The sequence below is a fragment of the Falco naumanni genome, chromosome 11, assembly GCF_017639655.2.
Source record: "Falco naumanni isolate bFalNau1 chromosome 11, bFalNau1.pat, whole genome shotgun sequence".
Classification (NCBI taxonomy): domain Eukaryota; kingdom Metazoa; phylum Chordata; class Aves; order Falconiformes; family Falconidae; genus Falco; species Falco naumanni.
Window position 1 is genome coordinate 33,843,799 of NC_054064.1, and position 27,289 is coordinate 33,871,087.

The 27,289-nt window shown below is 44.4% G+C and overlaps 2 protein-coding genes across 4 annotated transcripts; one reads left to right on the forward strand and one right to left on the reverse strand.

Annotated features, from left to right (window-relative positions):
• Positions 1-3,333: 3,333 nt before the first annotated feature.
• Positions 3,334-16,981, forward strand: LOC121095479 (methylcrotonoyl-CoA carboxylase beta chain, mitochondrial-like). Of its 3 annotated transcripts, XM_040610330.1 has the most exons (13): positions 3,334-3,628; positions 4,069-4,449; positions 6,083-6,279; positions 7,401-7,579; positions 8,499-8,579; positions 9,015-9,193; positions 10,666-10,858; positions 11,892-11,983; positions 12,881-13,037; positions 13,790-13,912; positions 14,509-14,657; positions 15,141-15,222; positions 16,776-16,981. In XM_040610330.1, exons 2-13 carry the CDS (start codon positions 4,073-4,075, stop codon positions 16,857-16,859), a joined length of 1,893 nt encoding a protein of 630 aa, XP_040466264.1. In that variant the 5' UTR covers positions 3,334-3,628; positions 4,069-4,072; the 3' UTR covers positions 16,860-16,981. The 3 variants fall into 3 exon arrangements, with proteins under 3 accessions (XP_040466264.1, XP_040466263.1, XP_040466262.1); XM_040610328.1 differs by lacking the exon at positions 3,334-3,628 and having other exon boundaries at positions 3,930-4,449; XM_040610329.1 differs by lacking the exons at positions 3,334-3,628; positions 15,141-15,222; positions 16,776-16,981 and adding an exon at positions 14,821-15,130 and having other exon boundaries at positions 3,928-4,449.
• RPE65 (retinoid isomerohydrolase RPE65) lies at positions 16,898-25,843 on the reverse strand. Its single transcript, XM_040610331.1, has 14 exons — positions 25,763-25,843; positions 24,993-25,075; positions 24,480-24,630; positions 23,764-23,871; positions 23,539-23,680; positions 22,719-22,866; positions 22,361-22,442; positions 21,817-21,949; positions 21,555-21,694; positions 20,739-20,868; positions 19,793-19,907; positions 19,595-19,689; positions 19,372-19,483; positions 16,898-17,980 (listed from the first exon to the last, which is right to left on the reverse strand). The coding sequence occupies exons 1-14, from the start codon at positions 25,771-25,773 to the stop codon at positions 17,829-17,831; spliced, it is 1,602 nt and encodes a 533-aa protein (XP_040466265.1). The 5' UTR covers positions 25,774-25,843; the 3' UTR covers positions 16,898-17,828.
• Between the last annotated feature and the right edge of the window lie 1,446 nt (positions 25,844-27,289).

Below are 27,289 nucleotides of genomic sequence, written 5' to 3' on the forward strand. Positions count from 1 at the left end.
ATCTATTTCAGAATGATGTAAGCCCTGAAAAATGCTGTGGAACTGTCTGAGTCTGTTAGCACTTTTAAGTAAACAAACAAAACCTGCTTTAATTTAGACAAATTTCCAGGCCACAATTGTCAGAACACCACTAAAAGCTCTTGGGTATTAAAAAACAAAATCTAAATAAGAAACAGAAGCTACATAAGGAGGAGGGCTCTGTGGGAACCTTCCTGCCTTTGGTCTGACAATCCAAAAAGTGTGTTCTGGTTTCCCCCAGCATCCGGTGCACTCCAGCAAGTTTCTAAATAAAGTTGAGTAAAAACTTCACTCAAAGCTTTAGTGTTCCTTAAATGGCACGTCTCATCTTTTCTGGCAGAGCTGCAGCTCATGTTAAAGTAAGCAACCACATTAACATTTTTCTTAAATGCTACTCTATATATTCTAAATGCTCAGCTCAAAAGTTGCTAAAATAAGCACTTAAAATAACAACTTCAAACACTTGCACAAGGCTGCATCCATTCAGAAGAGCTAGTTTTTCTTACCTCACCCGATTTCCCTTCAGTGTTCATTAAACAAAGGATGCTCCATGCCAAGACAAGAAAGGCTGGATTTCAGCTTGTGGACTAACATAAGTCAATTAGAATCTATTGGCTCCTAATTACAGGATTTGTTATTTATACCAGGCTGCCTCCCAGTACAAAAAACCTGGTGACTGATGCCTTCTCTTTGTGATAAACATTCACTTAGATACATGTGGAGGCTGAAATACAATGAATAGTGTTTCTTTTTCCTTTACTCAGAGCAAGCAGTGTTCCGCTTTCCTGAGAACATTTAATCCTTTTTTAAGCCTGAGCAAAAGCAACCTGAATTACATATAGCATATTCTGACTGTGAACACAGAGTCTATCTACTGGAAAACCTGTAAAATAATATAGAATCATAGAATCGTTTAGGTTGGAAAAGACCTTTAAGATCGTAAGTCCAACCGTTAACCCAGCACTGCTACATCCACCACAATATAAGCAAATAAAATACATTAACTGCAAAAGGTATTTAAAAAACCCCAAAACCCTGCCAATTAAGATCACGTCAAATGAAACTGCTATGCAACACTAGCAGTTTAGAGATAATGTATCTTATGAAAGTCTAATGCTTAATTATGGAAAATGAAATAAGAAGCATGAAAATTATAATTGAAAAGTAGTCCCTCTGATACATTCACAGAACAGAGTACTAAAAATCTTATGAATCCAGGGAAATGATATATGGGTCAACTTAAAAAAAGCCCAGAAACAACAGGAAGCCCAAACCTCACTTTAAATACATATTCAAGCATTTGCATCAGCAATTCCTTCTTCAGCAAGTTGAGCACCCAGCATTTTCACTACCATCAACACCTCTTTGAAGTTCAGACTGCCTCAAATGTATTCCCCTGCTTTACATGAATTTCTGTCACCACTCTTTCCTTCCCCATTATCACCTGTGCCACAGAGAGCACCAAAATTCACATAAAATCCCACAGGAAATGCAAAAGATCTATATAAAGCTGCAAAATGTCTTCTGTCTGTCATCTTCAGCTCTTTACAAGTTTCTCAAACTGCTGGGAGAAGAGAGTTCTGGTTACACCGTGGAAGGAGGGCAGACATGAACTGAAATAAGCAACAACCACCACCATGAATGCCCCAAGCCAGCCTGAATAGTGTAGCAGGCTGCTAACTTCACACACATGCTACATCAGGAACCTCTCCATGGCTGCATCACTGCCTACAACACACGTCTGGATCGGTGCTTGTTCAATAGTTTCATTATCAGTAACAGATGCTTGCCACTTGCCTCATTCTGGCTGGTTCAGAATTAATGAGCGGTTTAGGAGAGTGCAAATCAGATCTGGGATTCTGTTTTTTTGAAGGGATTCTTTACATGTGCAGACACCCCACCCCAGATTTAGCATGACCTTCTTCTACCCTGTGTCGCCCTTGAGTGCAACGTTTGCCTTGAGAGAGCATCCCTGCTGCTCCTCCCTGGGCTCTTACGGGGTTAAGCACAGACCTTCAGCTCCCTGCCACAGGGGCCGGGACAGCAGGCGAGGCTCTGAACAGCCCAGGAGGACAGCTGAAGCCACCCCAGGCAGCAGTGCCACTTCCTACAGCTCCACCTGCCTTGAGTTTCTCAATAGAAGGGAGCACTGTATCAAGGACAGTCCTATCTGCATTATGTGTAAAAGAAAAAAAAATTAAATTAGTACAGCTCAGCATATCTTAATCATTATTGTCACAATTTGTTAGTAACATACACAACTTATTTACCTAAATTCTTTCTCCTGCCTATGCTGGATACTTACATTCACAAACATATTACTCATTGCTTAATTATCACTACGAAGCCTTATTAATATGTATGGATAAAGAGCTCTCTGGCAGGAATGCATTTTAATGAAGTCGCTGAAAGGCAACACGCAGTAATTTCGAGAAGGTTATGCCACGACTAACAATAGCAAACTGACTGATGCAGCCCAGGGACAGGATGAGGTATGGAAGGAAAAAAAATCAAATTAATTTTAATATTTTAACGATAAACTTAATTAGAAACCATTTAAGCATTTTAACTGAGCAGTTACAGCTTCGAACGGCTTGCAGCCGTTCTTGAGAGGAACGGCGTCACTCAAAATGTCGACTGCAAGTGCCCAGCAGCGTTTTCTGTAAGACATGGAATGTGCTGCATGTAAAGGATGTTGAAAAGGAGACATTTTGTGGCCATCCTGCATTTAACGGCAAGCAAAGCACCGCGGCATTATTTCTGAGCCTTAAGTCGGGGCTGTAACATTCTCTATTACCCAACAACATGTAATTTACAAATCAAACACATATGCTGGGTATATAATCACACTTATTTCCCAGAGAAGCCAATCCCTTAGCTCCCCGTGTTGTTTTTGTAATGTTTACCCTTCTGAGGCAAAGTTACTGGTTTTGCAGTATTACCTGCACCCCCTCGAGGGCCCGGGTCCCCCCATCCCTGAGGGCCCAGGCTCCCCATCCTCCAAGGGCCTTGGCCTCCCTGAGGGGCTGAGTTCCTCACTGCATGCTCGGGTGCCCCCCTCAAGGGCCCAGGCCTCTCCTGTGGGCCCAGCTGCTCCCACAAGGGGCCGGGCCTCTCCTAAGGGCCCGGGTGCCCCCCTGAGGGCCCAGGCACACCCCCAATCCCTGAGGGCTCAGGTGCTGCCCCCCCTCCAAGGGCCTCGGCCTCCCTGAGGAGCAAAGTTCCACCCCCCGCGGGCTCGGGTGCCCCCCGCCAGGGCCTAGGCCCCCCCTGAGGGCCCGGCTGCCCCCCTGAGAGCCTGGCTGCCCGCCTGAGGGCCCGGGTCGCCCTCTGAGGGCCTGAGCCCAGCGCCCACCGTGCCGAAGGGGGCTGAGGCGCCCGGAGAAGCAACCCGGGAGGGGCCCCAGCCGGCAGCACGCAAGCCGGGGCATCGCAAAGGAGGCACCCGGGAGCGGGTGGCGCCCAAGCCAGCACGTCCCTTCGGGCAGACAGGGGAGCTGGCAGCCGGCCAGGCCCCGGGGCAGAGGACAACCAGGGGCGGGCCGCCGTGCGGGTGGCGGGGCCGCCCCGAGAGGCGGGCCGGAGCGGAAGGCTCGCGGCGGCTGCCCGAGTAAGGGTCGGCGGGGGCGCGGGGCAGGCCGCGGCGGGAGGAGCGGAGCGGGGAGCGCAGGCGGCGGGCGGGCAGGCCGAGCCCGGAGAACCCCGCCGGCGGGCCGCCGCTCCGCGCTGAGGGACGCCTGGGCCCGCCTCCTGCAGGCCCCGCTGCCGGCGGCTCCCGTGCCCCGAGCCCCGCTCGGCCTCAGGCCGGGGCTGCCCTCCGGGGGCGGGCGGGAACCGGCGGCGGGCGGGAACCGGCGGCCTCCCCTCCCCTCCCCTCCCCTCCCCTCCCCTCCCCTCCCCTCCCCTCCCCTCCCAGCCTGAGGCGGGTGTGCTGTCTGCTTGGCCTAGCCCGCCCGGCGCACCTGAAGTTCCATTATTTTGGTGGGGTTTTTTTGTGGGTTGGTTTTTTTTTTTTCGATAAATGATGTTTCTTCTCCTTTCGGTCCTTAGGGTCATGTGGAACAGGGCCACCGTGTGCTCCCGCGGCAGGCTGGCCCCCAGCACCTCCTGCCCACTGCTGCCCAGCACCCTGCACCGTGTGTTCCACAGGGAGCGCCAGGACCTGTGCCATGGCAGGGGGCCGGTGAGCCCCCTGTGCCGTGGCCATGGCCCAGTGAGCCCCCTGTGCCATAGCGAGGGGCCAGCGAGCCCCCTGTGCCATGGCCAGGGCCCAGGGAGGGCACCAGCCGCCCTGCCCTGCCGTTCGCTGAGCAGCAGAGCCAAGTCCCAGCAGGCTGCAAAGCGTTACCCGCTCTTGGATGGACGGATCCGGTCCGTGTTCCGGCATGTGTTTGAAGAAAATTTAAGAAACAGTGAGGCTGTGATTAAAAGGTAATGAACTGGGTTTGTGGGCTTTAAAAAATGCTGCTACTTGTGAGACGGTGTCAGAGTTACTTACCACCACTTTTAGGAACTTATTAACATAGGAAGACTGCTAATTAAAAAGGCCAAAGATTAAAAAAATAAAAAGTTGTTTCGGTTTTTTATGCCTGACCCTTTTGAAGTTTCAGCTAGTTCCCTCACAGCTCTTTTCTCAGGTGGCTTCTCTGCAGAGCTGAATTTGACAAGGATCAGAGCTTAAACATTTCAGCCACCCCAAAGAGGTGCCTAAATGTTGACTGAAATGCCTGAATCTAGATGCAGACTGTATTTCACATAATGCCACATGACAATGTTTTGCATATCTTGCCAAGAAGTATTTTTTTCTAGACCTTCATAAAATTTGTTTCCTATTCCGTTTTGTATGTAAAGACATAAGTGGTGACTCACACATTTACAGATCCCTCCTGAAGGACTAGGTGACAGTTACTGCAATTAATCATGATTCACTGATAAAAGCAGGAAAATGTATTTTATGCATTTCTTCCTAAAGATCAGATGGCAAAAATTGAAATGCCTTTGTTCAGAGGAACCATGCATGAGCTGGAAGCAAAGCTATGGAAAACACACTGTGCCCTCCTGTGGTGGCATTTACGACATTATTCCAAATGGTAAGCTTTTTCCTCCTGAGGTTTTTCAATCTCTACAGTCTGCAGGAAGCCACAATAAGATAATGCAGTCACGTACACAGTGATGCATAAATAGTTATGCCCAACAGTATTTTTAGTTAAAGATGACACATCTTGGTGAAAAATGTTTTATTTGAAATACATGAAGAACCTGGTTTAAGACCAAAATTACTTGAGATACCACATTTGTTTACAGTTCTTTATCTGTAATTGATGCTGCCCTGACAATGACATTTGGTAATCACTTGCTCTCTTGATGATTGCAGTAACACTGCAGTAATCACTACTTATAAAGTAGATCTTCTGTGCTGTAGATTTAATAATTTATTCTACTACCAGTTACTGATTTTTGTCAGATAAACTTGTTGAAGGGAACTGAAGGAGGAAGCCCTTCACTGGATTCTTCTCTAGAGTAGTTGGAACACAGAGGTAAATGCCCATGCTGAATTAGGACTAGCAAATTATGATAGCCTTATTAATAGCTGCAAGTTTATAGGCTAATGTTGTAGGGCAGTATCTTGCAAAGTCTGGTTTTGCAAATCACCTGGTTGCTGGCGATCGGCCCCTTGTCAGTACTCCGCTCATGGGGTTGCTGCCAGAGATATACTGTGAAATACTGTGTGTTGAGTGTGTATGGGCAACACCCAGGGGGGATGTGGGTTTAGTATGTCTTCTAGCTATGAACATAAACTACAGATATTTATATTATTTCACTCTTTTCTTGCCTTTATTAGACAATTTTACAATAACGAGACTAAAATGCTTGCTTTAAATAACATACCTGTGCTTTTTGTTACACTTTATGAGAAACAATAGTCTGAAAAGGAGATTCCATCTCCATTTACGTACCATTTTTGTGAAAGCTGTGCAATACGTTTAAGTACTGTGTTCAGTCTGCTAAAGGGTAGCTTGTAAAGGCCGGTTTTCATGAATTGAAACTTTGTTTTTTAAATCAGATACTCAGAGTTGCTAGAGATGCTCAGTAAAGGAGGGGGAGAAAATGCGATCTTGCGTCATACTCAGAGAAACAAGAAGCTGTTTGTTCGTGAACGCCTGAAGTTGCTACTTGATGATGAGTCTTTTCTTGAGCTGTCTCCGCTGGCAGGCCTCAATATGCCATATGGTGACATCCCTGCTGCTGGGTGCCTTACTGGTAATGGCTAGCAAACGTCATGTTAGATGTAATGGGAAGCTGATGAAGTTTGTTTGTTTCATTGCTCATATCTTTAAATATGATTCATATTAGATCTAAAGATGGATATGGGTTGAGGGTATTGTTTTGAGCAACCCATGCTGAAGATGCAGCCCAGGAGGAGGAAGGGTTTTGAACCAATGTGATCTTTAATGTAATGTGAGAGAGGCTGTTTTTGGGTGCAGGGGTGAGCAGGTGGTTGTAGGCAGTGTATATTAGTTGTATTCTGTATGTGCTGCACACCTTCCCAGAGCAGTCAGCCTTGCTCCCTGAAGGTGAGGTGTTTGCCCTTACTGGGAAGGGAGAAAGGATGCATGTGATAAGGTTTGTGGAGTATTTTAGTATCTTAAGAATGTGCTTTCCTACAAAAAGTGGACATCAGTCTATCCAGTAGCAGCTCCCAACATGGAAGAGTTCAGCCACTGCTGCATTATTTTTCTATGATTTTTGCTGGGAAATCTGGGAGAAACCTTTAAAGAAAAAGAAGTTATTTAATTTCTTCTAGATTTAGTAATTTATTCTACGTATCAGTTACTGATTTTTATCTCAAAAAATTTAGGATGATGTGTTGAAATAGCTGCTGTCTGTTAAATGAAAGGGGACCAAGTTACTGTGAGGCACAGGAGCTGTAACATTTATTTTGTAGTATTTTTTCAAGTATTTTCATTGCATTTTGAAGAGCAGTTCAGGTTTAAGAAGTAACTAGAAGAACAGAGTATGAAATTCTAGCTTTTGTCACATATTGTTACATTTTCTAGTTTTATATAGGTAATTTTTAATCAACTTCCCTGTTATCTCAAGTGTTGGAAGTCAAACTATGTATTTTTTTTTTGTCTTACATTGTCACCAGGAGTAAGCTTGTTTCAAGTTCTGTCATTTAGGTATTTTTTAAATGTCATTGGCTTTCAGCTTGCTATTCCAGAGAAGAGCTATAGATTTCTTCCCTCTGTGGTACTTGCAACTTAATTTGCAGCTTCTTGATATAGTATTACCGAAAGAACATCCTAGCTATAATTTGGCCGCCTTGTTTAATCTGTGGTATTTTAGAGAGTCCTGATAAATATCTGTGGTACCATTTACAGGAATTGGCAAAATCTGTGGGGTCTGGTGTGTCTTCATGGCAAATGATGCAACTGTAAAAGGAGGCACTATTTATCCGATTGGAGTGAAGAAACAATTAAGAGCCCAAGAAATAGCCATGCAGAACAGGCTGTTATCCGTGTACCTTGTTGACAGTGGGGGAGCATTCCTGCCACTACAGGTAATATTGGGACCACTTCATAGAAGAAGATACCTATATTTATCTTAATCATATTAATATTTAGCAATAAACCTCAGATTTATGTTGTGTTTTCTTGGCTTGGCTGACTTTTGTTGTCTGTCATACTTGAGTTTTGTCCAAAAATCAGAGTCCAGGAGATTATTTGAAGATTTATAACAGCACTGACCACTTTTGCATTTAATCACATTTTAGAAACTTGAACATCAGTGGGGGAGCAAAAGTGCTGACCAAGGATGGGCATTTCTCAGCATGCCAAAATGCTTCTGTGTCTTTAATAAATTAGTATGTTGTTTGAGGTTTCTGTTTTCAACTTCAGAATCTATAAAATTACTCTGTATTTTATTGTAATGGTTGTGATAGTAATGCAGTAACCTCCATGGCCTTTAACAATGTAGTTTTTGAAATTCTTACTGTAAAAGGAGAATTTGCACAGGTTACTGTCTGATGTATGGAGATCATATTATCAAAGAGACTGTAGTTGTTCTCTCTCCAGACTGAAAGCAAATTCATAGAAAAAAGCTTTAGCTGACATAAGGAATTGTATCAAAAACTAAGTAAAAAGGGAAGCTGTGCTGAAGTCATTTCACAGGTGAAGTATGAACATGAGCTTCCCCTGCTCTGTGTTTACAGTCTCAGTTTGTGTAGAATAAATTGGTTTCACAAAAAAAATGAAATTTACCTCTGCTTTCAAAACACAGGGGTATTTCTGTGGAATTGCACAATGTATAAGGGGAGTAAATACCATAGCAGACGCTGTATATGGGAGTTTTAGGTATGATTGTTGGTGACCTTCCCAGAGTGGGTTGCAGTGTGTTTGTGAATGGAGTGAAGAGGAAGTGTTGGCTTTTGTAGTTAATTTAATACTGAAACTCACTTTGTCTTTTCTCTGCAATGTCAGTCAGAGCTGTTTCCTGACAAGTTGCATGGTGGCAGAGTTTTCTACAATGAAGCAATCATGTCTGCCATGAGAATCCCTCAGGTACAGTGTCATTTGGAGTACAAGTAAGTGTAGTATATGCGATCAATAGAGTTCTGAAAACAGTTTTTGTTCTGATACAGATCCTAGGAACAACTCGCGAACATGCATAACATTTCCTGAAGCTCACTTTTGCTATTTGTGGGGCAGGGAGATTCAAATAGTATGTCACATAACAGAATACTTTGGCCTTAAGGATCTAAGTGTTTACCGACTGATCATGATGGAAAAGCATCACATCACCAGGTTATTTCATAGTACACATTGAACTCTCTCAAAACAAGCATTGTTGTTCACGCTGGTATTTATATCTCTGGTTCATTGTTCCCTGAGCTGCGATTTAGTCTTTGGGATGTTTCTGAAATAAACCTAATGGTTTTGCCTTCCCATTCTCTTCTCTCCAGCATCTTGATTTGTTTTGGTTTCTGTGTCCTTCAGGTGGCAGTGGTGTGCGGCTCCTGTGTAGCTGGAGGGGCCTATGTTCCAACCATGGCAGAAGAAGCTGTGATTATAGATAAAATCGGTACGCTCTTCCTTGCTGGTCCACCTCTGGTAAAAGCTGCTACAGGAGAATATGTCTCTCCCGAGGACCTAGGAGGAGCCAAACTTCACACTGAGTACGTGAAATAATTCTCAGTAATAGTAGAGAGTTCAGCATACTTAGCTTTAAAGAAATTGTCATTTTATTTTAAATTAGTGTTACTGAAGCTGCTCCAGTGACAGGACACAATATTGTCCTCACGGACTGAAAAACACATAGTGAAAAAAAACATGGTAGAAATTATGCATGAATTATTACAGAACTTGGTTGTATGCAGTTATATACGTGGGAGTGTCGTGGGGCTAGATATAACTCTTTGAAATGAAAAAGGTAACATGGCAATGTAATTTCAGCTTTACTACTGAAAGGAACTTTCCACTTCCATTGTGTATATATATAAACACACGCTGTGATAGAAATCTCCCATAAGTACAGAGGTCAGGATTGGGGCCAAAAGTGGAACCTGTTATTACACTGTTTTCCTTCTCTAGTATGGGTTTTGTGTTAGATCAGCCAAATGGAAGTAAAATTAAGTGTTGTAACAGGGTGAAGCTGGGACTGGAGAAGTCTGGTTTTGGTTCCCTGTTCCTTCCGCATACTTTCTGAACAACTTCAGGCAAGTCAGTTCCTCTGTGCCTTAGAGGGACCAGTTATAGAAGAGGGATGGTATCACTTCTTATCCTGATGTAAACATTGTCAGTATACATATATTAAAAAAATAATTGGGAGTGTTCAGATACTGTGATGATGGGGAAAATGCAGAAGATATTCTTTTTTCTTCCCTAAACTGAGGGGAGAGGTGGTATGACTTCTTTCCATTTGTCTTGCCTGCTTCTAAAGACACGAGACTAACTCACCGCAGAGAAGCATCTGAATGCTTGTATAAGTACTTGAAGCAAAGAAGAAAAATGGAAAGCCTGCCTGCCGCTGCCGTTAATGAAGGCTTCATAGCAGGAGATGAGCAAACAGGAAATAAACCAGATAGCAGCCATCTAGCCAGGTCTTTAATGCTGTTTTTCTATGTCAGAACTTTCTGTAGTTCAAATAGTTATTCCCTTCTAAACAGGGAAAAAAAGGTGGCTTTACTTCTTTGTTCTTGGCATTCTGTGCTGCATAACCAGGTTCCGTACCTTTCTTGCAAAACCAAATACCGGCGTGACAGTCAGGTGACTGTTAGGTGTAACATTGTCGTCTTTATATCCGAGCGGGAAGTGCTTATTTTGGAATGATTTTTAAAGTTTGTTTTCCCTTTATTATATCACTTGCAACAACATCATCATGAAAATAAATTCAAAGGTCTTTCTTTAATGTAGATAAACACGTAAGTCACAAAGAAGAACTTCTACTTACTGTGAATTTGTTTTGGACTTGGACTGCCCAGAAATTCCACTGCGTTGTGTTCAGCTCATTCACACAACAAAATCACACAATATTTTCAGGGAGTTTGGGAGTCACAGTATGGATTAAGGTCTTTCCTTTAGTTTGGGTTTTCTGTCAGAATTCAGGTTTGATTAGTTCAGCACTGATTAATGTCACTTTCTCTCCTAGAGTCAGTGGCTGTAGTGATCATTTTGCGTCTTCAGAAAAGGAAGCCTATGAATGTATTCGAAATGTTATCTCTACATTGAATTATGATCCGCTGCCAGAGGAGATCACAGAGCATGACAGTCCTCTGTATAGTCCTGATGAGCTCTTGGGGCTGGCACCGCGAGATTATAGGTGTACTCTTCCTGTGAAACTGGTAAGGTGACAGATGCTGTGTTCCTTCATCCTTTTGGTCTGCTCTACCCGGCAGCTCCAGACAAACAGCCGACAGGCTGTTCTCTCTTGGAGAATCCTGAAGTACCTGAGAGATTCCATTTTATTACTGAATAAGTTGCCAAACTGTCTTGAGTCTGCAACAAAGCAGAATGGCAACAGTTCTGTAGAATTACAGAAAATATTAAGGCTGAAAACCTGCTAGAGATAATTACAGATTATGGCAGTTGATCTCCATCTGTTTCCATGCACTGTTTAAGATGCTGATATGTCAGTATGTCTTGTACTGTGTTGGCTGCCTTGAGATTGTTACACCCTTTAGTCTCCTCTTTTCCTCTCCCCCCTGCTTTTTTTGTTTCCCACCCCCCACCCCCCGACCGCAAGCAGTCAAGCCTCCGTCTTGTAGTGTAAATGCCTAATGAAAATAGTGACTGAAAAAACAACAAAGCTTAAATTAAGCTTGTTTGAAGTTGGGACAGATGCTAATACATAAGCAGAGACATGCAGAGCTGCCCACGCTATTTTCATTGTGGTGTTCTAGAAGAGATTTAGTTTCCAAGGATGTGAATCCAGTATCTTTTCCAGGGGTAGATTCCCACAGTTAAGCAGATTGACTGTAATAAGCAGCGTAGCTTTGAAGGCAGCTTTTAAAATGTATTTGAAAAAAGCATGAGCAATGTGCAACTGTTTCTTATGCACACAAACCACAACTGCACACACTGGGTTTGTTACAACATTGTTATGCACGTGAATGACTGTGCTCCGTAACACCAGAATTATTTCGGAGTTGAACTTTGGCTCAAAATGTATGGCTGGTAATCAAATGTAAACACAATTTCGATGTTTTAGGCGTATTGAGTATTTAGTAGAGTGTAAGACATAAAAGGGCCTTCTATGCTCATGTAGGTTGACTTCTTGCATGATACAGGTCTACTATATGAACCAAGCATATATTTTAGCAGAACTATCCCATTTCACTTAAATTTCTTCAGTAAAGACTGCCTATTTCTTTACAGATTCTGAGCCGTCTGATGGATGGAAGCAGATTCCAGGAATTTAAGGCTAATTATGGAACAACATTAGTGACAGGATTTGGCCACGTGGAAGGGTAATTTCACTATCACTACAGATGTATTTGTCTAAATAGCTTTCATATCATCATGAGGTTTTACAGTATTCCAATAACAATGTTTGTGAAGCTCCGAGTCAGTCAGGAACTGATGATAAAATACTTCTAGAAAGCCTGATCTTCTGCCCCTGAGCTCTGAATACACCATGTCTCAGGCCGGTAGCAGCAGAGAGTGATTACAAATTAATGGTTTTCAGGACTTCCTCAGATGGTTTGTTTGTTCACAAAAACTACTAGCCAGGTATTTGGAACATTGAAGTCTCAGCAGGTTCCTTAATAAATAAGAAACAGCATCTTTAAAAGTGTTCCTTCCCAAACTGACTTGAAAGCTATCGTCCCTTCTCGCATGTGATGGAGATGGGCTGGACCTTGTGTAATTCAGATCAGACTGTATTATGAAGACATTCATGAAGCATACAACGCTCCAGTCAAATCATATTAGGGAAAAAAAAGGTAGCAAAATACATATTTTCCAGCCTCTTTAGGTTGAAAGCGTAAACTTTTCGGATTGACTGTTACATTATCTGTTAGAGGAATTGAGAGTCCTGGCACCTTGTATGTTGTATTGCAGTGTAAACTCTGGCAGGTCATCTACAGCTTTACCTGCCCTCTGGGTATTGGTCTGTGTTCATACTTGCATGCTTTACGTATCAGGAGTGCTGTAAGTCTTCTTGTTTGTTAGGTTGGGGGGGGGCCTTGAATGAAATGACACACATATGTGCATCCTTTTACATTCCGAATTTCTGTAAAGAGCGTATCTGTGTGTATGTGTGCGCGCGCAGGGATATTTATGTTTCCATGCTTCAGAACATTATGAGCTACAGTTTCATAACTTCTAGGGTTCACAAGTGAAAATGTTCATGTCTTGATTTGTAGGCACTTGGTGGGGATAGTAGCTAACAACGGGGAGCTGTCTCATGATGCTTCTCTCAAGGGTAGCCATTTCGTACAGCTGTGCAGCCAGCGGAGCATTCCAATCCTCTTTTTCCAAAATACTGCCCCGCCTATAGCAGAGCCAACCAGCATCTCACAGGTATGGCACTTTTAGTTCAATATGCTTACTTCGAGCTATTCCTAGCTTCTTGTGTTTAAGGTTACATTTTGAAAATTACTAATTGCTAGGAAATCTTTTTTTAAAGCACTCTTGATGGTTTAATCATGAAGCTTCATAATTACTTTGTTCTTAAAACTTTCCATTAGCATTCTCTCTTTATTCCAATTTTAAGCAGGCCTGTATGCTTATCTAAAATGGTACTGTCCAGCTGGCAACACAAGCTGTAAAACTTGGAATTTATAGTGCTTTTAACATTGAAGTACAGCCTACTGACTCTTCTGCTGCCACTGTGCTCCACAAAAAAATAGGTATTTCTCTTTTCTAAAGGTGAAGGCAGTGAGGTACAGTATGCTTTGTCCTGCGCTGCAGAGAGCCTTATCGTAGAGCCTACGTTCAGTTCCGATCTGTTTTCTGCAGCCCTGTTCCTCCCAGCTGTCACCAGCACTTAAGACAAAGCCTGGCATAATTGTGTTGTATCTGAGCTTTGCTTATACCTGGGAGAGCTAGGGTTGCTCAGTATATGCGCACTGGTTATAACTGTTTTGCTGATTTACATTGTAAAATAAGTGCATAATGGGCTATGGTAGTTAATGATGCTGTCATACTGTTGTGGAAGAAACGATCATACAGAATTGTAAAGAAGTAAACGTTTTAGAATTACAAATTTGGTGGGAGCAGAGAGAATCTAAAAGAAAGACTTAAAGGATCTAAACTCTTTATTTTCATTTCAGGCAGAGGCTCACTCCAACAGATTAAAAGCCCAGGCCTCCATGATGGCTGCTGTTGCTTGTTCTGCTGTTCCCAAAATAACCGTTGTCATTGGCGGCTGTTATGGGAGCGAAAGTTACGTGATGGTATGGGTGGCATAAATCTCATGGGTTTGGTAACAGGCTTTCTACACTATAGCAGGGTTTCACAGCACTTCATTTTTAAACCAAAGTTGGCTGTTGTGACAAACATTTAACTTAATCTTAAAGTAAGAAAAGCATCGTGAGATGTGATTATGAAAATTTGGTCTGAATCTAAGAACCTAGAGCCAGGTCTAAAAAACAGATTATCTGAAAATGTCCCTTCTTGGGAGCCAGTCCTGCCTTTTTCTCAGCACAGGTTTTCAGTGATCAAGGAGCATGTCTCCTTTAGCTGTTACTGTGTGCGCTGTTCAGGCTGCTAGTAAGTGCAACAGGGCTCTTTGTTTGCTTGGGATTAAACATACAAGTGCTTGGAGGGAAAACTGAATTAATAGAATAGCAATAGTGAAGGCAGTGGGGATTGTGATGGCTGCTACCACAGGATGCCTGTACTGATACAGGAGCTGTAGCTGTGATAGTAAAGGACACGGTAAATGCTTTACAATTTAAACTGTATTACATTCTGCCTTGAACTGTGTCATCTACAGCCATCTTTTTGTGATTAATTTTAATGAGTTTGTACTGTGCATTGCTTTTTGTAGTGTGGGAGATCGTTCAGTCCAAACTTTCTGTTCTTGTGGCCTAATGCAAGAGTTGCTCTTATGGATTCAAGACATTTCTCCACAGTCCCACAAGCTGGGGACAGTGACTGTACAGGAGATGAATCAGAGCTAAAACATCTGAAGAAAAAGTAAGGACATCAAATGTAAACCCTTGCAGTTACACTGGGATTTAATTAGTTAAATTACCTACTTTGTTCATCTTACTGATCAACACATCCCAAACAAATAAAGCAAATGTGAATCTAATGAAAAATATTGTAAATTTCTATGTAATTCTGTGTCTGCTCTTAGGATCTTCCTAAGGAAACACAAACGTTTGACTGACTTTAAAAAACAACCAACCCCCCCTGAAACCATACAACCCCAAATCAAGATATTCTGCTGTATGTGAAACTGGCCATCACCTGAATGTGGAAGATGGTCTGCACTGCAGAACGATCGGAACTGTTATGTATCATTTGCTGGATTCTAACAAATTTTAACAGTAGTACTGCACATTTACTTGAGATTGAAGTATATTCCTTTTTCATCTATGATTTTGTTTTACTGGCCTGATGTTTTTTATTACATTTTTGTGCTTTTAAGCTTGTTTAATTCTCTGCCTTCTCCAGGCTAGAGGAAGAAAGCAGTGCATTTTACTCCTCTGCCAGACTCTGGGATGATGGTGTAATTCTACCTCAAAATACTAGAAAGGTAGGACTTTTTTCCTTACAGTACATTTTATTCTCGCATCTCAAAAGGATCTTACGGTGAGTGTGTAAGCCTGTGACTCACTCAAGGTCAGCAGCATGCTGATTCCCAGAACTGGGTCTCCCACTTCTCACTCCATTTTCTGTGGAGTTTTGTTTTGTAATTCTTATCCTTTCCCCATGAGTCTATCCCAAAAGTTTCTGTTGAATTCTGGTTACTTGAGTAGACCATTTCCTCGTTGAACCTCTTAACTGACTTTACCATTTGATTCTATTTTGGTCTTGCATAATCACTTGTATCTTCACTCTTTTAAGTTCAAGCTCTTCACTGTTCCCATGGTTTCCATTTTGTCCTAGGATGTGTCTTTTTGTGACCTCTTCCTGCTTGTAATCTGCTGCTGCTTACATTTGGGATGCCCCTCCCCTTTTAATTTATGTTTTAAAGCTGGCAGACATCCACTTCATTAGATTTTTCTTCTGAAAGCTTCCGCCTTTGCTCTTCTGTCTTTCCTTGTTAGATTGTTTATTAGCAATACTTAAAATGTTCTTTGCACTTCTGAAGCTTGTTTACTTAAGCTCACAAATACAGCCTGCTGTCAATGAATCCCTCTAAATATGGTACATATTTGTGGTAGAGTAGATGTTAAATATTTTCAGTGGTGTTTATGGGAACTTTGATAATGGGAGAGCACCAAGAATTATTTTCTAGTACTACAGCCCTGAGACTACCAATCTCTAGGAGCTACACATGAAAAGAAAATATGTGATAGTTGGAATGAGTCATTGTTACTCTCAGGTAATTTCTACCAGCAAGCCACAATTCCTGTTTGCATGTGTAGCTGTTTTTTGGGTTTTTTTTTGTTTGTTTTTGTGTGTTTTTTTCTTTATATACAATATAATTTTGCTACTTTTTCCCAGTTCTGGCTGCTAATAGATAGAATTTATGTTTAGCTTTGTCTGAACTGACAGCCTGTGCTCATTCAGATCCTTAAATGTGCTTTTTTTTACAAGCAGGCTTTTAACAAGCAGTGTGTGCTCCAGTAGCAGTGGAACATGGAGAATTATCTTGTTTTTAGAGACCAAACCCAGTTCTTTATTTTCAGTCCCTGTTGTCACAAGACACCGAGAAAGATGACTTCTTAGAAAAAGATGAATCTGGAAGAGTAGGATGTTTTGCTAGTTTTTTGATATGTGATTGAGAATTGTAGCAGCATAGCTACGTAATAACAGAAACGGATTGTCACATAATATATTTTCATTGGCGTTTTACAGCAAAAGAGCATCCCAGTGTTCCAAAAGCAATTTTCTTGTCACCACAGTGCTGTAGTGGTGTCTGTACGCGATGAGGGCTTTTCTTCCTTTACTTCCCCCCCCCCCCAGTGGTACGTTACACTGATACCTGTTTCCCCCAATGCTGTATCCAACTTCATTTTAAATGTTCACTGTTTTGAAAAGAGTAAGAACAAATGCCTTACTGAATGAGGGCATAACTAGTAAGTTCTACTAAATTTTTGTTTTAGAGGTTCATTGCTTATATTGGTTTTTGTTTTTAATTAGGTAATTGCACAGTGCTTAGAGATTATGGAGCAGCAGAAGTACCAGGTCATATCTCCGTGGCAATATCCTGTCATCAGAGTGTAACTGCAGCCATTTTCAAATAATCAGCCTTTTAAAGTTAGCACCATGTATGAGGAGTCTTTAATGTAAATGATTTTCTAATTCTTCGATACCGTTAATAAAAATGTTAAACCATTGCAGACCAACAGGAATCCTGGATTTTAAGTCTATAAAGCAATAAGTTTGTATTTTGAATCACAGCCTTTTAGTACATTAGTTTAAAATTTATTTTTTGAAAGGGAAGGCTTAAGCTGAGAGTCTGTGGCACTCTAAGGAAGCAAATTCATCCCAAGCTGTAACAATTGCTTGGTTCTGTTCATATTCATGTTTTAACATTAAATCCAAACCCAAGAAACTGCATTTTGACAAAAGAAATGGGAAAGGGAAAACACATAAGCTAGTGCGTGCGGTATTCAGCCTTAGTAAAGGACAAAATGCTGCCTGCCACGCAGCCGTGGGCCTGCCAGTTCAGATTTCCAGAGCAACTCTGGAAGGGCTCCACTCAGGTTGCTCTAGGAGATAAGGGAGTGACCAGGAGCAGATTTAAATCCATACTAATACTTCAGTATAAGCTAAAAATTACTTTTTCTCAAAGCACGTAACAGTGCATAGAAGCTGGTCTACATAATGGTACCATGTGAACAAGTATTGAGTTTACACCGTGCTGTCTCATGCATATTTCCCTCTGCTGCAGCTGCAAAGTTTAACTTTGTGAACCCCAAAACCTCCCTGCTGCCACCCAAACTTGTGTTGTTTTAACTGTATAGTTCTTAGCACTGTATGTGTGGGACTTAGGGCCAAGAGTGTATTTGAAAAATATCTGGTTAAGTATTTTAAATAATCATCAACAAAACTGAAATACATGATCTTAATTAAGTAACCATACAAATAAGAAGTGATGTTGAAGGAATTTAGCTTGAATGCTTGTGAACGGAGACTGCACCTTTTTGGAGCTGGAAGGAACCTAACGCGCTGTGTCGCAGGCAGCAGCGGTCACGCTCTTTTGAAGAGTCCGTGGAAAGTCACGGGGATGTTCACCTCCACTTCAGCCCTGGCCACCTCACTCATGTCTTTGGCGCTCAGGATCAGGAGGTAAGCGGGCTTCGGCCCTGTGCCCGGGCTGATCACGATGCTCAGCACAACCCCTAGAAGGTGAGAAAAACAAGCAGCCTGTCCCAGGTGCACACACGCTGTGTCCTTCCCTGGGGCTGGGCAAGGTAAGCGTAGCCACCGGCACATGGGGCACCAGTAAATCCTGGTGTTACTGCATGATCAGCAGATCTGAAGTAGACTCAGATTATTTATTTCTCATACTGTTTTGGGTTCTTGCTGTATTTGCCGTGCCAGCCGGGGGTGCTGCAGCACACTAGCTCCTCTAGAGTTTCCTTTTTAAAACAGTGAGAAATGTTTTTATTCTGAAAAGGAATTATGAAAAGCTATCGCAGGGGCTGACGAAAAACATTGCTTACTGGAATAGATATCAAATTTGTCCATTAAGTTTTTCAACATTATGAATTAATTCATAAATTACTTTATAATTCTGCTTCTGAGGTTTAATGTGAGAAGATACCCGTTTCTGGACCCTGGTAGCCCTGTGTGGAATGGATGGGACATCCTAGCTCTTAGGTTGCTTGTTCGTTTGCGTACTCTGGGTCTGTCATTGCAGGAGAACCTGGGAACCACCACACACCATAGCCCGTGACAGCGTCAGGCAGCCCTGGGGAAGGTGACAGAAAAATGAGCATGGAGCCCACTGTTAACTCAGCTTTCAGAGAGGGCTTAAGTCCCAGGAAGCAAGAACGGCTTAAACATTTTCCTAAAATGCATGTTGTCTACTTCAGTTAAGGAAAGCCTTTAAGAGCAAGCTTAAAACTTCTTCATTTCAGTGGGACTTAAGGCCCTGCACAAGCACTTTCCTGAACTGGGAACAGGTAATAGGAAATTTGGTTCTGTATAAACTGGCTCTTAAATTCAGCAGGGTCAAGACCTCTCTCAGCTTCACGTAATCCTGTTCAGGGATGAGGAATTGAGGGAACAAACGGATGTGCTCTCAGGCCGAGTGCTGCTGCTCACCCTCAAAAATAGGTACGGGGCGGGGCTGGGGATGCATGAAGAAATGCGTACAGTGCTTGGCGTGAATAACTATGTGTCCTCAAGTGACAAAGCCTGAATTCACTTCTGTATGAGGAGGGTGGGTTGGGAAGAGAAAACACTTTTGGTTTAGAAGGGGTTCAAATTTTACAAAGTTCTGCCACCTGGAATTTCTTAAATATTGTAATTCGTGATGGAAAAAGGCTAGGAAATTAGGACAACAGATCATCTAAACCTAGAGGTTCTTTCTCCTTTGTTTTCATTCAGTCTTAATTTTCCCAGATTTCCTCAGAAACATCCCACCAGCGTTAGGACAAGGCACATCTCTGGAAGCTGTCTGCAGGCCCTGCTCCTGCTGCCTCTGACACAGCCTTGTAGACAGCCCCCAGCAGGCAGGCACCAGCTTTCCAAATCCCAATGCTGTTGACCAAAACATGGGTATTACCATCATCTTCCTCCAGGGCATCTGGATGGGAAACGAAGATTGGCTCCGATGGGTAGGAATCCGGCTCCTGCCACACCCAGGTCTCCTTTGTTTTAACATTCAGCTTGCAAAGCTAAAGGGGAGGGGAAAAACCAAAACCCCAACATTTCAGAAATACTCTTTGTTGTCCTTAAACTGAAAGCTGATAGAAAAGACATGCCTCAACCCCTTCACTGATAGTTACCCTGTCTGGGACAAAGTGATTCAGCCCCAGCCCATATGTATACGTGTAAGGTTTCCCACCGTATTTCTTGTAATTGATCTGTGGAAATTCAAAGGCTACAAAAAAAAAAAAAAAAGTATATGCATGAGGATTAGTGGAACGCAGAGTGCAGGTGGTACTCGCATTGCTGCTGGCTGTGCTTCAGGCTTGTCATCGTACCATGGCGCGGCCCTGAGAAAATAACTTCTGGCTCCAGCCAGATGGTCTCATCGCTGCGCAGCGTTGCTGTAGCTGTCGTGTAGGGCAGGGTGACCAAGTTCTTGCCCGTGTCAGCCTGAGACAAAGTAAAATATAAAAGAGAAATGAAGAGAGAAATTCCTTAGTCTATTTGCACAGATCAGTTGCGAACTGCATTGTGAAGGCAGCCATGCACAGCAGAGCCTGGTCCGGCTGCAGGGCGGCAGCATGCTCCGGCATGGCTGCGGCTTCCCGTGTAGCAACAGTGCAATAAGAGTGCCTATTGCTAAAACTGTCCTGTACGTCAGCCTTGGCTGTGCTCATAAGCACGCGCATCCCTTTTTACCCCTCATTAAGACATTCAGAGGTTGTAATTAAGCACTGCAATGTAGGGTTGTGCTCTTTGCTTGATCAGCAACCCAGGCAGCTTTGTAGCTCTGCAAGTGGCTCTGCTGACCTACACCCCCCCCCAGCAGCCCTTGACCCACCTGCCAGTGACCACGATTGGGGGTCACTGGAAAAAAAACCCAGCAGTTGCACGCCAGGAGCATTGCACCGGGCTGGCCGCTTAACGGACCTCACACTGAGTTGGGGCTGGAGGATTTAAGCACACATGCTTGGGATGCAGCTGTTCCCTTTTCTGCTCCCACCAGTGGCACCCTCTGGGATTAACTGCTTCCCTGCAGTCTGTGCTTTGAACAGTAATGTAGGGAAATGGAATAACAATCAGCTAAAGAAAACAAAAAGTTTCTCTGCACACTCATATTTTTTATAAGTTCCGCTCCCCATTAAAGTGTTTAATTTGAATTAAACGGGGTCAGGCAGAGCACTAGTGGTGCTTGGCCATAAGCCCTGCAGGGGAGTGGCGCAGACACAGGCATCTCTGAGCCCTGCTGGCAGCTGCAGTGGTGCAGAGCCGCGCTGGTACCTTGTCAATGTTCAGGGGCAGCACATATCTGCGGGCTTCAGGCTGCGGGGCTTTCTCTGCCTGTCGTTTCACTTCATCCCAGTTTGCTCGCAAGTTGGCTAAGTAGAGGTAATTGTAAACAAACTCGAACCTGCAGAAAAGGGGCATTACAGACAGAAACAAAGATGGTATTTGCAAGTGGGGAGAATGTCAAAAGCAGGTGGGTTTTTTTCCTAAAACCAAGTAGAATAATATGAGTCCTGGTCCAGCTCCTTGGCAGAGCGAGCCGTGTGTGTGTACCATTTCCCTCCTGAGGAAAACCCAGCATGTGCTCGTTCACACTGAGCACCTGGCAGCAGCGGCCAGTATAAGCTCAGCTCAGGGTGTCCCAGGGTCAGGCATCGCCATTTCAGTGCTACGTTTCTCTTGTTTACATGAAAAGCAGCATTCAAGCCTCAACCAGATCCTGCTCCTTGGAGCCCCAGGAGCCAAAACAGCATCAGCCCTTTGGCAGTCTCTAACATTTATTAAAGGTAAAGGCAAATTAAAGATAAAGATCAAATTTTTCTTGGACAACAGGTTTCAAACAGGCTCTCTGCACCTCTGGATAACTTCCACACTGTGTAGTTTATGCCTCACTATATGTTAATATTCAGACAGGTTGGAGGATGTTGATGCGAGAGCCAGAGATGACTCCAATGGGGAAGGGATGTGCCAGTGCAGGGACTGATGTGTCAGGCACTGGGACTCCACTGGCCCCCCATCAGCTCATGCAGGTGGAGGCGCGATGCCGCAGGGACCCTCGGCCGCCTCCAGCTTGGCGTTGCCAAGACTCACCCCTTCCAGGTGCAGAGGTCAACGATCAGAAATCCGTTATCTTCATAGGTGTTAATGTGATGGAAGAGGTTGAAGGCTGAGGTGCGGTATTTGATGTTGAGGAGCCTGCCTTTCTTTTTCTCTGCCACATGAAGCCAGACCTGAAAAGCAAGCACCAGCTTGGTTTAAGCTCAGAGGAATGAAGGTGGAACCAATATGATGGACCTCGCAGTCCAGGGCTGGCTGCCCAGTACAGCCCAGTTCAGTACAACCAGCCACTTACCCCCATGGTTTCGTTGGACTCAAAGCAGTCCATGTAGTTGGCTCCCCAAAGGCTCCAGGAGGAGAGGAACTTGAGGAGGTTGATTTTCACTGGTGTTTCAACAAAGACTATGTAGTTTGAAGTCAGCCCAAAGCTGTTTGGAAACATATGGGGAGCACATCAGGCTCACGGTAGTTAGTTTGGGCAAAAGCCATGTAGTAGTTTGCCTTACGCGCTGAATACAACATGTGGATCATCACTTAAAACAACAGGAATATAAACATCCCAATTTTGATAGATCAGCTGATTTTAGTTGCTGATTACATGCAAGATGCGAGAACAAGCCCTGTGGGCCATTTTGTAGAGCGTGCAACGCCAGCAACACTGTACACGCGTTCCCCACCCATGTGTGCTTGCAGAAATAACAGAGGACTCCGTCAGACTGCGCTCGCTGCTCCGAGCAGCTGCTTTGCCGCGGGAACACGCCACGTGGCACATGTGAGCAGCATCCCTGCCATCTTGTCAGTTGGCCTGCACTGCTCTCCGCTGGCCCACGAAACATTACCTGTGAACGTAAGAGGGCTTAAACCTGTCGCTGCAAGGGAACTGCACCACCACCTCCGACTTGTTCATCGGGTCTTCCTTGTCTGGAACGGGACAGTTGAAGGGTTATGGAGGGTTTCACCTGCACTCAGTCTGTATTTATAGTCTTTACCCAGCAAGTTTCTGCCTTTAACACAAAGGAAGTTCATGATTTCAAAACCACTTTGAAGTGTTTTAAAGATAACATTTCTGTTACTTAGAAAAGCAAAATTTAAATAAGATTTTAAAAAGTTAACTTGATGAAAAAACTGTTTGAAGGACAAAACCCCGTGATTTATAGCAAGGTTTTCTCAGTTTGCTCAGAGCTGGGATTAACAGACCTGCCTGAAGTGGAGGAATCCGTATGATGTTATAGGCAAGCGCAAAGTTTTTTCCAAAGCAATTGCCAATGTTGTAAACCGTCCCGTCGTTTTCAATGTGGGGATGAGCAGTTGCCCCATTGACGGACACGTATTTACAGAGATCCACCTGAAGAACAAGATGGAGAAAGTCAGGAGCTTTCTTGGCAGGAGGTAGGAAGTCACCAGCTCTGCCGAGCATTGCAGGTCCATACACCCATGCTTCAGATGTGTGAATTTCTTCTCTAAGCCCAAATCACTGTCTGTTCTGTGAAAAGGAGAAGAGCGGCAAAGCCAAGCTATTTGAGACGGTCAGGTGAGCTGATACGGTGGCAGGGAGAGGTTTGGGATCCTGGGGTCCAAAAGGAAAGGCTCCACAGGCTGGACGTTAGTAACACAGCAAAGAAAAAACATCAAAACACACATTCTGCATTACATACAGTTCTTCAAGGTAAACACAGCTCAGCTCCAGTATCAACGAAGGCAGCTCTGGTAGGAGCCCTCCCGTTGCAGTCCCCTTTGGCCAGGCTGCATCTAGCTCCGGTTTGCTAAGCCTAACCCAAGCATGAGGATATGGACCCCAGACCCCCATTGCTTCCTAACTAAATATTACTAGAGCAGCAGCAGGTTCATTTACAAGCTCATTCTGACCCTGCTCTCATTAATCCTCACAGCTGGCTTCGTTTCTGCATCATCTCCCTCACAAACCCCAACTCTTGCTGTGTCGTAAGAGGCTGCTATTAGAAGTTTTCATTTTTATCTTACTCCTCCACATATTTAGAAGCACAGTACAAAGACCCACCTGCTTAATTGTCTCTAACGTATCTGGGTTAATTTTGGTTATGAAGTTGGTCTCAGTACAAGCATAGTAATCTTCACCAACAGGGTAGACATTAACGAGGGCGTTATCAGTGACCTCCACACCTTTGAAGTATGAGAAAAACCTGAGCAGAGAAAATTGACAGGGAATCAGCATCTTGGAAGCACCGTAGGACATCGCTGCAACATCTACACAACCCCAAGGTACCTGGAAAAGATGTTCTTGCATGGGTCTGGGTATGCATAGGTGCCAAATTCTGTTATCACGATCCTTTTTTCGGTCATCGCTCTCACGTAAGCATCAGTCCTGACAAACCTGGGGAGGGTGGGGACAAGAAGGTACGTGACAGGTATAGCTGTAAAACCACAATGGACTGTGCAATTAAAATACGAATATTCTTGCGATGAGTCTCCTAAGACCTCTGAAAGCTGCAGGTCGCTGCAGCCTCACATTGCACCTGGAGCACATGGGGTCCAGCAGCCACCCCCGCACTGTGGCACCAGGAAGGGATGGCTGGTGGAGAGCTGAAGCTGATGGGGAATCCAGTGTTTTCTCTAAATATTCTGCTCCAAACACCTGAAAGCTGATAGCTCAGCAGCTTTTAACTGGAAACACATTCTGGTTTTCAGACAGTGATGTCATTCTGTCACTGACTGCAGCTACATCAGCCCTCCCTGCCCTCCTCTTCCAGATGTTTTGTAATCTGCACAAAAAGTTGCATTTCTGCTAACTACGAGAAAGTTTCAGTTATTTTTGGCTGGTTTTAGTGATCTCACTGTTAGAGCTCTTCCAATAACCGCACGGACTTGAAATAACTGGCACCTCCCACATGCTGGGCAGCAGAGCCTGTCCCCAGCACTTACAGTTAAGCAAATGCTTCGGTTTTGGTTTTGTTTTTTTTTTCTTGAAAAATTGCAACATACCTTCGGTGGTAGGTAACGTGCCCCTCCTTGAAGTCGAACTTGTGGAGGAGCGCCTGGCCATCGAAGAGGTGATAGAAGGGCTCTGCACCCACCTCAAACAAGCCAGGACCACATCTTAGGAGGCTTCCTCGCAGCCAGGTGGGAATCCTGCCTGCAGAAGATGCAGCATTGGTATGTGCACAGCCCACGGCAAATCAGACCAAGTAATTTTTACTCTATCAACAAAAAGAACAAAACTTCAAACTTTTTTTTTATATGTATCAAACTTTGTTTTTAAACATGCATGAGCTCTTTGGTTTTCTTCACCTATGCACCTACTGTAGACCAAGACGGTCAGTATTGAAATGCCTAAAGATCCCTCCTCCAGCCTATCCTTTCTCTACCCCAGAATGCACCAGCCCCGTTATGTTCTTCACCTCCGACCCTGTGCTTCTGAAGCCTCCCAGCTCTGATGGCCCACAAACTCCCAAGAGCAAAAGCTGGGCAGAAGCAGCCCAGGGAGCCCACACCAACCTGTGACGTGGGCGGTCACTGGAGAGGACAGCTCCTCCACGGTCTCAAAGAGCTTCTTGTAGCCTCCAGCGGGATGCTCGACTCTGAAAGGGCCAGTGGACCTGAGGTTAGCCCAGTGGCGGGATAGCTTTGGAAACCCTCTCCCTCAGAGGTTTTGTTTCTGGATGGACTGATCTGTGACTTGCAAATAATGTGAGAGATCAGGAGGGACAAGCACCAGCCTTCATGGGGGAAAGGCTCTGAGGGCTTTGACCAGTAACGACAGCTGCCTACAAACTGTCCTCAGCACATGGCAGAACAGGGAACACCGATGGAACAGCCTGTGCTGCAGCCCTGCAGGCAAACATCCTCACCCAACGGACAAATTCAGGATATTCTGAATTGTCAGGAAGCAAAATCCAATTTGTATCTTCCAGGACTTGGATAAACATGGTTTTCCCTTTTTTTTTTTTTTTTTCTCTTTAAAGCAAAGTATAGCTGAGAATTATGTTCCAATTTTATCTACTGCAGAGCATGCAAAGACACACCAGACACAAGCTGCTGTACTGCAAAGTACAGACCATCCTCTGGTACCCAGAGGTGAGCCTGTCCCCAGGCCAGAATCATGCTTTGGCACGGGCTGTACCAACACGGACACCAGTGCCCCCCCCCCAGCCCTCCCCTGTGCACTGCACTGACCCCCAGCCTCGCAGCAAGCCCCCGGCTAACGCTGCACTGTGACAGCTGCCAGAGACTTGCTCCCACAGAGAGAAGTCCATAGGAATACTCACTGGCTGTACATTTTCTCCCTGATGAAGGGCCTGGTCCTCCAGCAGCCAAGCACGCAGCGAGAGCTGTGTGTGGGGTATTTATGGGGTGCTGAGCCCTGCCGAGGGGAGCCCCGTATCTGAAACCACCCCCACCAATGAGCGCACCCTGGGAACAGAGCGAGCTTTCACCACCAAAATCCTCCCTGGGCTTTGAGAGGTTTTGTTTTGCTGTTCACACAAAAAAGGGCTTTGAATGTTTTTCTGAGACCTAAATTCTTCCCAAGCAGAAGTGATTACAAAGGAAAAAAAACAGCAGAAAGGAGTGAAATGGAGCGAGCTGGAGTCGCGCCGCTGGGCGCTTGGCATGGCTGCCCAGCCCTTCACTGGCACCCTGTGCCACGGGGAGACCTTCCCAGCGCCGGCACAGGCTGAGGGCAGCAAGGAACCGCTCTGTCCTGCTAGGGCCCCGCAATCCCGTGTAACAGAGCACTCCCCTGCACCTGGCCGCCTGCCAGCTGAGGATGGCGCTTCGCCTAGGAGCCACACGGTATTAGAGACACCAATGAGAATGTGTCAGTGTCAAAATTATCATTCCTAGCTCCCGTACACATCAGCCACCAGCTTTTCCCTCTATCCTGGGCTCCTGTAGAAGCCTCTCTTTGCCGGCTTCAGCACATTGGCACGAGTACAGCAAGACTTAAAGTGCTACCTGCCAGCTGGGAGGGCATCAGGGAGCATCGTCACCCGCTGCTACTGTACATCGCTGTCCACTTACCACCACTGTCTCCCCCTCTCCTCCCACTTGTTTTATTTAGCAGTTTCAGTGCAGTGGCATGTGCTGGCAGCTCCAGTTGCTGCACAAGGCAGATTTCTTACGACTTAATGCACATAAAGTAGTGTTTTTACACGGGTTGTTAACAGCCCTACACGCTCAGAAAGATGTCAAACCTGATGGCTGTTTGTTTTACACAGAGCACAGTGGCCACTGTCAGAGGTGGCCCGAAGATCACTTTAAGAAACGGCCTCTAGTAAGAGTAAACATTTATGAAAACAACAGTGCGGTAAAGAGTAATTTCAAAGATTAACAGGATTAGAAAGATTACTGCTTCCCCCCTCACAGGTAGCCTGTAGTACGGGATGGAGATATTTCCTAATACCACGTACGTTCAGGTAATCTTCCCATACAAAGAGCAGCTGGGCTCCGGTGATGAAAACCGTGGTGAAAGGAGAAAACTGGACATTAAACAGCCCCCGTGTTCTATCAGCCGCTACAGCCGTTACGTGAAAGGTAGGCTCCTTCCTGCGTTGCTTTTGTATGTTTTCTTTTTGTGAGGGAGTGTTTCCTTCTGGCCTGAGGGTTCATTTAAGGCTTCCAACTGAAAAACAAGATATCGAATTGAGCATTCATGAGCTCTTTGACTGAGGCCTCCAGTTAACCCTTTAAATTAAACCACCATAATTACATGGTAATTTGTCTGTGGAAGCATCCCAGCAATAAACATATTCAATATAAACCCGCGTGCAAACTCAAAGCCTCTTAACAGTGCA

Excerpts from the sequence above, each read along its gene's own strand:
- LOC121095479 (XM_040610328.1), top strand. The coding sequence starts at position 4,040 with ATGATGTTTCTTCTCCTTTCGGTCCTTAGGGTCATGTGGAACAGGGCC. Across the intron at positions 8,580-9,014 it reads CTGCCATGAGAATCCCTCAG|GTGGCAGTGGTGTGCGGCTC; the intron begins GTACAGTGTCAT and ends TGTGTCCTTCAG. Across the intron at positions 15,223-16,775 it reads TACCTCAAAATACTAGAAAG|GTAATTGCACAGTGCTTAGA; the intron begins GTAGGACTTTTT and ends GTTTTTAATTAG.
- RPE65 (XM_040610331.1), bottom strand. Across the intron at positions 22,867-23,538 it reads CGTTAGAGACAATTAAGCAG|GTGGATCTCTGTAAATACGT; the intron begins GTGGGTCTTTGT and ends CTTGTTCTTCAG. Across the intron at positions 19,484-19,594 it reads ATCACTTTGTCCCAGACAGG|CTTTGCAAGCTGAATGTTAA; the intron begins GTAACTATCAGT and ends CCTCCCCTTTAG.